Genomic DNA, 13,565 nt, shown 5'->3' on the forward strand with positions numbered 1-13,565 from the left:
TGAGGCCAGCCACGCCCTGCAGTATGCTGGTTACCCAACTGAGTGGAACATGACCGAGACCAAGCCACAAAGAGGCGTGGGTGTCCTTCCTATGGCTCTGTCCGGAAAAGGCTGGGCAGAGTTTCATGGCCGCTCAAGGCACTTCTTCAGCGAAGCATGCACAATGCCTGTTTAATGTTCTAGCAAACAATCCAGTCTAATCCCACACGGTGTCTTGTTTCGTGTGTTGTTGGGGTTTTTAAAAAAAAACAACCCAAATGCTTTTGCTTAGTGACTTGATTTAAAGAAAAATAATCCAATCAAACATATACAAGACATGCCATGCCATGCACTCCCTTCCTCCATCCATCCATCAATCCCACCTACCCAAATAATGGACCAAGCTGTAGTTGGGACAAATTTTCCCTGATAGCTCTGTTATACAAATTTTTAGAGATCCTTTCATGATCAAATAGGAATCCAGTTGCCCCGAAGAATAACATGGGTGAGACATCAAATGAAGAAAGAAAAAGTTGTTTTAAAACAGGGGGGACCTTTTTTCAGCCTGAGGGCCACATTCCTTTATGTGTAAACCTCTGGGGGCCACATGCCAGTAGAGGCTGGGGACAGAGGAATAAAGTGGGTGGGGTCACATGTTATTCTTAGTCTTGCACAAAAGTCTGTATTTCAGGGAGGCCTATTCCAGCCAGGCAAAAGCACTTGAGGAGAGAGCAAAGTAGGCATGTCAGAGAATTCCATCAGAAATGGAAATGGGAACCAAAATTGCTGCAATTTGCATGTTTGTCCAAAGTCCAGATCGCAAATCACACAAGCAAATATCAGCAGTATTCACCACTGTTCTTATTTTAATCCACAAACTTCACATAAAGAATGACGGTACATTGTTTTCTGAATTGTCTTTTAACATTTCCTCCCCATTGAAATGCATAGTAACTAATTACGTAATTAATTAATTAATGTTTGTTTCAACAATAGCAGGTAGCACAATGAGTTATGTAAGTTTCAGTGGAAAGAAACTGAACTGCAGCTGAATGGAAGCAGCATTGGCAGGACAAAAATTGCTGCCTCCTGGCATTCCTTATGCAGGACAAGGCTGGTGAGAGGTGAAGTCTCCAGAGAAGAAGGCCCAACAGCTGGATAGAGAGGCCCAGAGAGCTGTGTTAGGCCCCTTGGCTTGAAGTTCCCCTGCATTTTTAGGAGTCAAGCAATAATGGCATGCAAAAAGCATTGCAGAACATGCTTTGGGTTCTGACAATGCACATTCCATTCCCTGGCGATCTGTCTGTGCTGTTGCATCTGTGGACCTTGGCAGTTTTCAGCTCTTCATTAAAAACCTGTCACTCCTGCTTACCCTCCTCCGTTGCTTAGACTTTAACTTCAGTGGTGGGTGACCCTCCCAGAGTCAGGCTTGAGGAGAAAGAACCACAAGAATATTCACCTTGAAATCAGAAAGTAGCTCATTCTCCCCCACAACCCGAAAGCCAATTCAAAGCTGTTATAGATGCTGGTGTTCCCCCTAAGATTTTATTGAGAGCATAGTGCCGTCCAATCCCTCCTGCATCCTGTCTTTGAAAGTCCCAACAGCCCTCACTTTCACCCACTCACCTGCCTCCTCTTCACCTGCCCTCCCAAAGAGCCTCTCCCGCTGCTTTTGTTATGCTGGCACGCTGTGTCCAAGGAACACTAAGTGTTGTGGCTTTCTCATTGCTATTAACACATGACAGTAGCACTGGGAAGGTTACAGTTCCCAGTGCTGCTGGCGAGGACGCTGACTTGCCCCACACATTGCAGGGGTGCATCACATGATGCATCATGCAACACGTCATGTGACACATCCCCCCCCCACACCTAGTGCACAAGTGCTCATGCCTAGGAACATGGGCATCCCACCGCCATGATGCCAGCGCTCAGCCTCTCCTCCCTGCTCGACATTGGGCAGGGCCACAGGATTTGTGGGGAGCCCAGCCCCCTCCTTGAAAAATTTGGGGAGGCTGAAGACCCCTCGGTCCCCACCACATGACACACCTCGTTCCTGGCTAGGGCCATTGTACAGGGATAGCCATGGGGGTTGGAGTGCAAAGTGTTTTGTCCCTTCCCCTTATGATAGTAGTGGGAAGGAGGAGCAGGAATAAGAAGAAATATGTTCCCGTTTCTGAAAACCACAGGATGTGAAGAACGCTCTTGTGCTTGAATCCAGCCACTGTGAGAACAGCATGCTGGAATGGATTCGATGGGCCACTGGCACAGTGCTGGTGAAAAACTAACCGCCCACCATCTTAAAGTGCCCAGAAGCACTTGTTTGAGTTTTAACATGCCCATAACCAACAGTTCTTACCAATAGATTGTGGGTGGGGTGGAGTAAATCCTGGTAGCTGGAATTTGTTCCCCACCCACCCCACCCCAAAAGCAGCCTGAATTAGTATATTCAAATTTGTGTGAGTGCTCTATGCCTCCCCTACTTTATGTGCCTGGCAATGCCCCTGTTCCTTGCACCCGGCACGTAGCCATGGAAGCATGCCAAGCATCAGAGGTGAGAGTGAGGGCGGGGGGAGAAACTTCCCTTCCGTTCTTTGGACTAACATGAAAGGTGATAGAAAGGGGCCTGAAGGTCAGGAGCGGGTGGTCCGGAGGCAGGATGAAAGGGAATTGCAGTCTAAGGAAGGGGCAAACATTGGGAGGTCAGGATACTGCGTATACCATTGCGGCGAGCGTTATGAAGCACGCTTCATAATTTCCAAAGCACCCTTGAAGCAAGTTCAGTTGACCCTTGGCACAAGTCCCTTCTTTGACTCTGTGGAATCAATGGAAACCAGTCTAGGTGATCCCATGGTGATATGTTGTCCAGGCCCAGAAACTTCCAAGAGGGGTTTTTCATAGAGATTCAAACCTTCAACAGACAGGCTGATAATGATCGGTCTCTGGATTTACTGTTGCTTTATATTGTATTTTGTATCGTGGTATTGTTTTTCCCATGCTCGTAGGTGAAGGAAGGAGTAAAGCTTTATTGGTTGACCAATAAACTAAGTTGAAACGAATACTGTGTGTCTGCTCGTGTGACTTCCACAGTACATTTGCTCCCAGCAAGTCTCTGCCAGTTTGATTCATGTGCATAACTCCAGATAGCTCTGGTTCTGCATTCCAGAAAATGCCATTCCGTGCTCCACACACATATCATTTACTCGGTTTTTAAAAAGATGCTCTGCTTTCCCAGTTTAACAGATCAATGGGCAGGACATGCCATGATTACAGACAAACAAAGAAAGAGGTGTGGAAGGCCTCCTCCTCCAATCCCACAGAGGAACCTCCATCTGCCCCGTTGCTGTGTTGTGAAGCATAAAGAGAAATTAACAAGAGGGCTGCGGCCTTGAAGCACTACCCTGTGCACATTTAAAAGTTCCAATTGGTCTGTCATTGACAACGGATTGGTTTAAAATGCAGGATAAAATGTTGCCAAATGCAATAAAACACCTGCAACAGTTTTAAAAGAAGCGGGGGAAATGTCCCAAGACTAAGGGCCATGACCTGCTAAATTCTACTCAGAGTAAACCCATTTAAATCAATGGACATAAGATAGTCGTGTCTATTCATTTCAGCGGGTCTATTCTGAGTAGGGCTAACACTGCATGCAACCCAAAGTTACAATTCCCCCAAGGAAATGATTCCCATTAACCTCATCCAGCAATCTTAACAAGCCCAAATTGTACGCTGCTGGGAATTTATTCTGCATTTGGGGGTGGGGGTTGAGAAGGAGCTTCTTTTAAAATTTTCAAAGAAAGCTATATTGAATAAAACAAATTTTGTATTATTACAAACGACTGTAAGAAAGATTTCCAGGACCACTTTTCATTAATCATAATAACAAAGGAGGCTTGGAGAAGCACTCTCAGCTAATCAAGGAGAAGCTCTCCAACACTGGCCACATTCACACCATGTATTTAAAGCAGCATTAGACCACTACAAACAGTCATGGCTCCCCCCCCCAAAAAAATAATAATCCTGGGAGCTGTAGTTTGTTAAGAGTGCTGGGAGTTGTTAAGAAGCCCCTGATCCTTTAACAAAGCTACAATTCTCAGAGTGGTTTAATCAGGCATCCCCAAACTTCAGCCCTTCAGATGTTTTGGACTACAATTCCCATCATCCCTGACCACTGGTCCTCTTAGCTAGGGATCATGGGAGTTGTAGGCCAAAACATCTGGAGGGCCGCAGTTTGGGGGATGCCTGGGTTTAATAGTCAACACCTCTTTACAGAACTATAGGCACAGTCCACTCCTGTTCCTCCACCATCACCACCACCAGCAGCAGCTATCTTCATCTCAGCACCATAATTTATAAGGAGGGAGCCTTTTGTTGTTGGCAAGTGGCCCCCCCTTGATCCCAAACAGAGTCTCCACCCTTTCCTTAAACCAATGGTTCCCGAACTCCCACCCACAAGGCCACTTCAAAATTGTTGGTGGTCTTGGCAGACCGCTTAACAATTTTTCTGCCTGTCGTGGCCATCACACCTTGCTGTGCTAGATGCTGTATGATTTTAAACTGCATTTTTATTGCTTCTTTTATTCCTCATATCGCATTGCATTGCATTACAACTCACATTCCATAGAACTCAACTTGCAACGCAGTAAAACACAAGAAATAAAATCAGCAGTAAAATATAACTGAAAAAGATCAGTATGGGTACCTAATGTGGGCAGGGCTGCAAACCCACTTGAATAAAGCTTGCCTACCCCTCGAGGTTGATGGACCACAGTTTGGGGACCCCAGTCCTAGAAAATCATCATATGGTTCTTAATCCCTGCTGTTCTTCAATATTCTGCACCAGGCAGTTGTACACACATAGTTGTGGCCATTTTTCACTTCTCACTGAGACAAACAATTTTAAATTGCTTTATTGTGGATTTATTCCTGCCTATGATTTTGGACCTTTGCAGTGGTATTATCCATTTGGAAAACTGCAATCAGGGCCTTGAAACCCCTTTTGAGGTGTTATCATCCGAAGAGGATTTGGCAACTCATGACCTTATCCGGAAGCCTATTGTGAGCTGCTTAGTGCACCCTTCAATACGATAATAATAATTTGCTTTTTGTAGGCCTTGCTGAAACATACTCTTTGCAAGTGTAATGATACTTGTCAGTTGCTTAGAGCGTTCTTTGGTATGATTCTTGTGCTATGTGGTTCTTTGCAGAAATGCACATTTTGCAATTGTGATAATACGCTGCCTATTTTATTGTAATGAATACATGGTTGTTACATTTGTGCACATATAGCTATGTCCATTTTTCATTTCTTACTGTACCACAATTTTTAACTTGCTTTATTAAGGGCTTAGTCCTCCCATCCCCTCTCTGTCCCTGAATCCAAAAGGGAGCAAAATATATTAGCCAAGCACAAGGAATTTTATTAAACACACGGGAGGCCCTGAAGTTCAGTCTCAGTGAAAGGCTGAGCATTTGGCTATTTGCTGAAATTCCAGGAGAGAGAGAGAGAGAGAGAGAGAGAGAGAGAGAGAGAGAGAGAGAGAGAGAGAACAACCCAGAAATATCTCCTTGATCAATTTCAGAAGAGTCGCTCGTGGTGACCGCCAGCTACACAATTTTTTTCTGGATAAAATTGCCAGCCACCAGTATAAAATACCAAACACGTCCAGAACACATGGCAGACCAAATCAATTGTTCATGTTCCCAGCTTTGAAAATATGTCAGCAAGGTTGAAAAGGCCCCCAACCCAGGGCACAACAAATTTGTTCTCCTACAAGACCCGTTATTCTTTACACAGTCTTGTGGTTTTTAACCCAAAACAAATGTTTCAGTTGTGCAGCAGCTGAGGACAATGGATTATCCAGATGCCTGGGAGAAAATTCATTTCCTATTTAGACCCTGAACATGTTGCTATGGGAGAAAAAAAAACATCTACACAAATGACTCAATTTGCTGAGCATCTACATTTCTATTTGTTTTAGAGAAAATGTGATTTAGAGAGTTTTAGAGAGTGATTCTTTAGAATTCCTGTGGAGGAACTTTGCAGTGAAGTCTGTTATCTGAATGTTCTGCCATACCTTTGGCAAAGAATCCAAATGGATTCTCACTGCATGACCTACACTGACTGTGTATGCAGCAGTTAAAGACTACAAATGCCATGGTGCAGTGAAACTTTGATTTACACCACAATCCTATGGGCTGCCATATTTTGAAGAGCAAAAAAGAGAGCACATCTGCTGACTTCTACTTTTAGCTATGGATCACTATGATGACTCTCATTTTACATACTCATGAAAAAGAGGATGTGTCCTAGAAAAAGAGAACATACGGCAACCAATGTCTACTCTGAAGTATGTACTACTGAGTTCAATGAGACTTCCTTCCAAGTATGTGTATTAAGGACTGCAGCCTATAAACTATGCTTGCATGCTTAATAAAATTACAGATGCAAAGCATGATGGCACAAGTTCCACCTCCACTCCATTTTGGAAAATCAAATCCCAAATTCTGCTTAAGGGGAAATTATTTCTGCTACAACCCATCTCTTGAGATGACAAGCCCACGGATGGTCCTTTGTGCACAAAGTAGGAATCGTGCCTTTGGTGTTATGGAAAACTGATGTAGACAGTGCCGGATTTACGTATAAACTAAACAAGCTATAGCTTAGGGCCCCACTCTCTTGGGAGCACCCCAAGAAAAATGAAAGAAATGAAAGAAAGAAAACCCTGGGTGTACATTTCCAAAATATAAGATTAAAAAACAAATAAAATAAAACCTGCATACAGCAATAGTGTTTTGTGTTGTGTAGGCTCCTATGATACCTATTAGGTCCATAAATTACCATATAGCATATATTCAACACAAAAAACAGCGACAATTTGTTGTCGACAAAGGACAGCTGGACATATAAATGGCCCCATTACCTTCAGTAACTTAGGGCCTCATCAAACCTAAATCCAGCCCTGGATGTGGAAATGTGCAGAATTGAACTTAAGATTGTAAAAATGAGAAACTGAGAGAAAACGAAGTTTACAGAGTTGCCCATCCCTACCTGAGCCACCCCCTAACAACACGCCTGGGTATTTCCTGGCTCAGATGACAACATAACTCCATCTGCCTTAAGGGAGGGTGGGATGGACATTTCAGGCAGCAAAATATCATGGGGGCTCTGCAACTCTTGTCTAGCTCACCGGCAGCCACTAACCTATGGAAGTAAAACTACCCGTAGTGCATGTCACTCAGCAAGAGAGCGCAAATCAGAAAGCCCATTTGACAAAAGACGGGGATAATATAGGCAAAACACACTAAGAAGAATTATTACCTTTCCGGGCTATTCGGATGCAATTCAGCCTCGTTTCCTAACAGGGAAGAAAAGAGAGTCAGGTTTTACTGGTCCATGAAGCCTGTTTTTTCTATTTACTTTTAACACATCTGCTTCAAAAGAGGGAAGGGAGAACAACACTCAGTCAAAGCTTTATGTGAACTTACTCTGTATTTTTACAATGAATATTGTTCTGCCTGCTTGCATCCCATCACAGTTACTCCAGGCATAGCTGTCAAGTTCTCCCTTTTTTTAAGGGAAGTTCCCTTATGCTGAATAGGCTTCCTCGCGAGAAAAGGGAAAACTTGACAGCTATGACTCCAGGACACACCAGAAATAGGTATATCCATAGCCAGACATCAAGGCTTCATACCACTTTGATATTTTTGAAATATTAAGCAATACAGTGGTACCTTGGTTTACAACCATAATCTGTTCCGGAGGTCCGGTTGTAAACCAAAACAGGTGTTCTTTTGCCAATGGGGCCTCCCAAAAATAATTGGTTGTAATAAAAAACAAATGGGTTGTAATCCAAAAAAGGGACACACACTTCCGGGTTTGACGTGGTTGTAATCCAAAACGGTTGTAATCCAAAGCGGTTGCAAACCAAGGTACCACTGTATATGCATTCTTTTAAATAAAAAGCAATATGAACGTGAAAAACACCATTTTACAACTAACATGCTCACTCACACACACCACATGACGTGCGCAAGATCGCCATGCCCCCCCTGGCCCCCTCATTGAAAATTTGGGGTCCCTTGGGTCCCTGCCCACCCGTACCCCCAATGGCCCCCCTGATGTTGGTTATGGCTTAAGGGAGCTAAAGCCCTACAATATCTGTAGGGCAACAGGTTCCCCACCCCCAATTTAAAAGCTGGCTCTTAAATTGTAATGATGCCATTTGTAGTGACTGGCAAAGTTTGCCAAGGAATTTGCTCCATGGCAGTGAATTCCTTTAGATTTAAGGCTTATGAATAGAAATGAATATACCGTAGTTTTTCGTGTATAAGACAACCTTTTTTCCCCTTAAAAATTATGTTTAAAATTGGGGGTCATCCGCTGGAGATAGGCAGTGGCTATTTGGTGTGTTATTTGTTGCTGTGGCCAGGGCTGGTGTTGATTGGCTGTTGCTACTCTGGGCTACCCCTCCCCCCCCCAAAAAAGCTCAATAACTATGGACAATCCTCTCCCAGAAAAAGCTCAAATCTGGGCAATCTTTCCCCATTTTCTTAATTTAGAGTCCCCCAAAATAGGGGGTGTCTTATACATGGGGGCGTGTTATATATGAAAAAAATACAGTAACCTCTCAGGTTGATAGAGAGCCATCTCACTTGCCCAGCTGAGAAACCATTTTGTTCCTCACTTTTCTCTTCTTTCCCGCGCTGCCTGTCTCCTCCCTCTCTATCTCGCCTGCCCAGTGGGATTCCTCAAGCACACACACCCCCCTGCATTGTCCGCCCGCCTGCCAAAATGCCATGCTAATAACCCAATCACTGCAGATGGAAGAATGAAAATGAAACAAATGGGCATCATTTTCCTTAATGTGCATAATCTATATCTACTCATTATGTTAGGATTCCTTGTTGTGCCATTTGGGATATTTGGATGCCGGGTGCATGAGAACCAGACTGCAGCAATAAGGAGGAGGCTGGAAAGAACCTCAGCTGGGGCATAAAGCTTTCCAAGACATCCTCCCCTGCCTGCCCACACAGGCAGCTCTTCTATTCTCCCTGCAGCTGGACTGTGAAATTAACAGCTTCTGTCAATCATTACCAACCTGGGGTCATTACAGTTCTAAGAATTCGACTGGTGCTCCACATATAACAGTACCCTGCTTCCCACAGGGACTAGTCAGATGCCTTTGGGATGACCACAAGCAAGGCATGGATGCAACAATGCTACTCGCAGCAATTAGTGCTCAGTAGCACAAAGGAGACCTGCAACAAAATGTTTCCTCCTAGCCACAGTGTTCCTGTTCAGAAGTCCAGGCAGCTAACCAAGCCCTTCTCTAGGACTAAGGAGTTCATGGAGGCCATTCCAAGGTTTAGTGACTACTGAGCACACTCAATCCATATTGTCTCCCTGCCCCCCATCTTTGGAGAGCATTTTTTAAAAAAACATATCAATACATTTTGGGGCATGTCAATATGTCCATCTAGTTTCTGGGTGAGGGTTATAGCTCAGTGCTGAAGCATCTGCCTTTGCAAGCAGAAGGACTCAGGTTCAATTTCCAGCATCTCCAGGTAGAGTTCAGAAAAAACTCCTACCTGAAATCCTGGAGAGCTGCTGCCAGTCAGTGTAGACAATACTGAGCTAGATAGATCAATGGTCTGACTGGTATAAGGCAGATCCCTATGTTCTTATGAATCTCAGTGGCCCCATTTGGCTCCATTCTTATTGGCACTCACTACCCAAGTTTGCAGTTACAGGAAGTGAAACCTGCTTCTGAACCTGGAGGTTTCATTTACCTAGCTAACGGCCTCCAATGGACTTAGGCTGCATACATTTAAAACATGGAGAAAGAATCCTGGGAGCTGCAGTTACCCCTCACAGAGCTATAATTCCCAGCACCCTTAACAAACTACAATTCCAAGAATTTATTTATTATTTATTTTTTAGGGGAGAGGTGTTTTATATTTATTGTGTGTATGCTGCTTCATTCTCCATGAATTTGTTTAACCCTGTTTTTAAACTAGCATCATAACATCTGTAGCACTGATAATTACGCATTGTTCATAGAAGCACTTTCTCTGGTCTGTTCTGAAAACTGCTCTCATCAATTTAATTGGGCAACCCTGAGTTCTTGTATTATGGATAGGTTGGAAGGAGGAGAGAGCCCAGCACCAGGTATGTGGGTGCTCATCTCGCTTTACAGGCTAAGGGAGCCAACGTTTGTCTGCAGACAGTTTTTCTGGGTCATGTGGCCAGAGCAGTGCATGGAAACGCCATTTACCTTCCCGCCGGAGCAGTACCTATTTATCTACTTGCACTTTGATGTGCTTTTGAACTGCTAGGTTGGCAAGAGCTGGGACTGAAAAACGGGAGCTCACCCTGTTGTGGGGTTTCGAACTGCCGACCTTCTGATCGGCAAGCCATAAGCTCAATGGTTTAGACCACAGCGCCACCCGCATTCCATTAAGGGAAGTAATAGTACCACTCTATTCTGCCTTGGTCAGACCACTTGGTCAGACAAACTGGAACATGTGCAGAGGAGGGCAACCAAGATGATCAAGTGTCTGGAAACTAAGCCTTACGAGGAATGCTTGAAGGAGGTGGGTATGTTTAGCCTGGAAAAGAGGAGACTGAGAGGAGATATGATAGCCCTGCTTAAATATCTCAAGGGCTACCACATGGAAGACGGAACAAGCTTGTTTTCTCCTGCTCTGGAGAGTAGGGCTTGAACCAATGGCTTCAAGTTACAAGAAAGGAGATTCCAACTAAACATACAGAAAAACTTTCTGACAATAAGAGCGGTTCGACAGTGAAATGGTCTCCCTCAGGGGGTTGCGGACTCTCCTCCCTTGGAGGTTTTTAAGCAGAGGTTGGATGGCCATCTGTCGTGGATGCTTTAGCAGAGATTCCTGCATTGCAGGGGATTGGACTAGATGACCCTTGGGTCCCTTCCAACTCAAAGATTCTATGATTCATCTGTGCCTGAATAGCCAGATACCTTCCACTGCACATAACCAGTCTAGTAGCACCAGGAGCACACCAGAAGGGAGGCTATGGAAGGAAAGAGGAGTGCCCTTCTTCAGTCCAGGGGACTGGCCCTTTAAGACACTGAAGTTTTCTCAAATGGGTGTAGCCTGGAGGAGGCATAAAAGTCCTCAATCTGCTCCCAACAATGGTTGCAGCAAGTAGCTCTTTTGGAGCTGTCTGTGATCCTGAAACATTTGAATATCCTTGCTTCCAGAACAGGACACCTGCAGAATGTCCTGGGTTCAATCCATGCCGTCTCTAATTGAAATGATCAGTTAGCAAGCAAGTAGTGGGAAACAGTCTCAGACTGAGACCCTTGAGAGCTGCTGTTCACCGAAGCAGACAACCCTGGGCTCCATAATCTGACCTGGTCAAAGGCAGCTTCCTGTGTTCCTTATTTGAATCAATGGATTTACATGTAATGGCAACCCTTCCCGCTTCTTTGCCAGCTCTCTCTGGCAGCACACACTCCTTCATGTGGCTCTACAGCCTTCTACTTCTATGGGTGTGGCAATACATGGCCTGCCGACTTCTGCATCCCCAGTGGCTCAAATGGAAGCTGCAGAAACGTGTCAAGTCAAGGCATCAAGGATCCTCTGGAGGGTGCCCCTCGTTGTTCCAGCAGTCACCTTGAAAGAGATTTGCCCAGACATGGAACAGAACCTTGGGTTAGTCAGATCAGATTTGTCTCTGCAATGAAAGCTGGGCTGTTGAAACCAGGCCAAGCTTGATCGTCTTGCAGATTAGGACAGAACAGCCCACTGGGGCAGCTGCAGGGGACAGGCCTGGAGTCCTTGGAGGACATCTCCTAATGTTAGCAGATGCAAGGAGTTGCTGCAAGAAAGGGTGTCAAATGAATTGTCTCTTGCTGAGATGCCTGAGCAAGATCCCCGCCCTTCTCCCTCTGTTGACAGCCTGAAGAAAATCCACATGATCTCATTTCCAATGGCGCAGTCTGGTAATTTTTAGACTTTGGACTTAATGGTCTTACGTACTCTCTACCCCATCACCACCACTGTTCCAAAGATGGCAAAGGGGGAAGGACCACAGCTGAGCATCAGAAGGTCTCGTGCTGATTCTGCTGCCCCCAAGTCCTGCCCTGATGGTACCGGTGCTAATTTCCTTGCTAGAAAAGGCAAGGATGTCTCTCAGGTCCAGGCAGGAAAAGGCAGAAGCAGCTGAGAATGGACATTAATGACACACAGACTAAGGAAAGGGGGTGTAGCTCAGCAGTGCAGTGGAGGCTAGTCTATTAGGCAAATGGGGCACTATACCACCAGCCATCATTGCAGTGATGATGCACTAGCTTTGCCCTTGTGAAATGCAAGGTCCAATCCTCAGCATCACTGATTAAAAAAAAAAGCAGCAGTGCCTTCTTGGTGGTAGTCCCAGAGCTCCAAAACTCCCAGAGGTTATGGAAGGCTATCAGCTGATTCCAATTTAAACCAACACGTTGCTACTCACCCCTTTGAGATGGCTCATGGCCTGGAAGTAGATGAGATAGGCCTTCTTGGGCTCCAGCGGTGGATTCCAGTAGCCACTGTAGGTTTGGTTGTCCCCTACCGTGAAGGGCTTGGCTTCTGTGAGGCTGCTGGGGGGCAGCTCGGCTCCAAAGTAGTGAACTGAGCCACGGGACATGGCGTCGTCAAAGGTTAGGGGCACCGGAAAGCATTCCTGGCCCCCCACCTCCCGCTTGACCTTCCTAGGCCTGTCTTCTTCCACAACGACTTGGTATGTGCTGGGGACACAGTCCGAGGAAGCGGGTTGGAGAGAGAAAGAGAACAGAAAGGGGTGAAATCAGATGGTCTCACAGAATCATAGAACTGTAGAGTTGGAAGGGACCCTGAGGATCATCTAGTCCAACCCCCTGCAATGCAGGAATATGCAGCTCTCCCATATGGGGATCAAACTTGGAACCTTGGTATTATCGGCACGAAGGCTCTAACCAGCTAAGGCATCCAGGCTGAAATAAATCAGAATGCTTTGAGATTAAGGGAGGGGCCACCTGCACTACAGCTGTGTTTTCAAACCCTTGGAGAATAATCCAACCAAAGAATTCAGTAGTCTTGTTGAGGGTGTTGGGAATCATAGCTCTGTGAGGGGTAAACTACAATTCCCAGGATTCTTTGGGGGGACCCATGTGCTTCAAATGTACAGTCGTGGGGGTTTGTGGCTTGCCAGTGCCCGTCTATGCTAGAGTCTACTGCAGGCATCCCCAAACTGCGGCTCTCCAGATGTTTTGGCCTACAACTCCCATGATCCCTAGCTAACAGGACCAGTGGTTGGGGAAGATGGGAATTGTAGTCCAAAAGTTCATCTGGAGGGCTGAAGTTTGGGGATGCCTGGTCTACTGGTTATACCATCATCCTAAAGACACTGGATTACAAATGTTCAGCCTTACTGGCAGAAGATCCAGTGGAAGCAGAGGTGCTGCCATCCCCTTCCCTGCATGATGATCATTTATTTAACAACATTTCTATGCTGCCCGATTTTGTAAGAAACAGGAATAGCTAGCAAAGGGAGAAGATGCATGGCTTGGCTAAGGAGTCTTAGAAGAGGAGGCAGC

The 13,565-nt window shown here is 45.4% G+C and overlaps 1 protein-coding gene across 5 annotated transcripts in view; it reads right to left on the reverse strand.

Moving 5' to 3' along the window:
• Nucleotides 1-13,565, reverse strand: part of PTPRU (protein tyrosine phosphatase receptor type U) — a 359,555-nt gene that overhangs the window by 100,874 nt on the left and 245,116 nt on the right. For all 5 annotated transcript variants that reach the window (XM_035119522.2, XM_035119521.2, XM_060275729.1 and 2 more), the window contains 2 exons: nucleotides 12,464-12,737; nucleotides 7,298-7,334 (listed from right to left, as the gene is read on the reverse strand). In XM_035119522.2, the coding sequence (XP_034975413.2) occupies nucleotides 7,298-7,334; nucleotides 12,464-12,737 (311 nt within the window). The remainder of the gene's footprint in view (nucleotides 1-7,297; nucleotides 7,335-12,463; nucleotides 12,738-13,565) is intronic.

This window comes from Zootoca vivipara, chromosome 6 (genome assembly GCF_963506605.1).
Source record: "Zootoca vivipara chromosome 6, rZooViv1.1, whole genome shotgun sequence".
Classification (NCBI taxonomy): domain Eukaryota; kingdom Metazoa; phylum Chordata; class Lepidosauria; order Squamata; family Lacertidae; genus Zootoca; species Zootoca vivipara.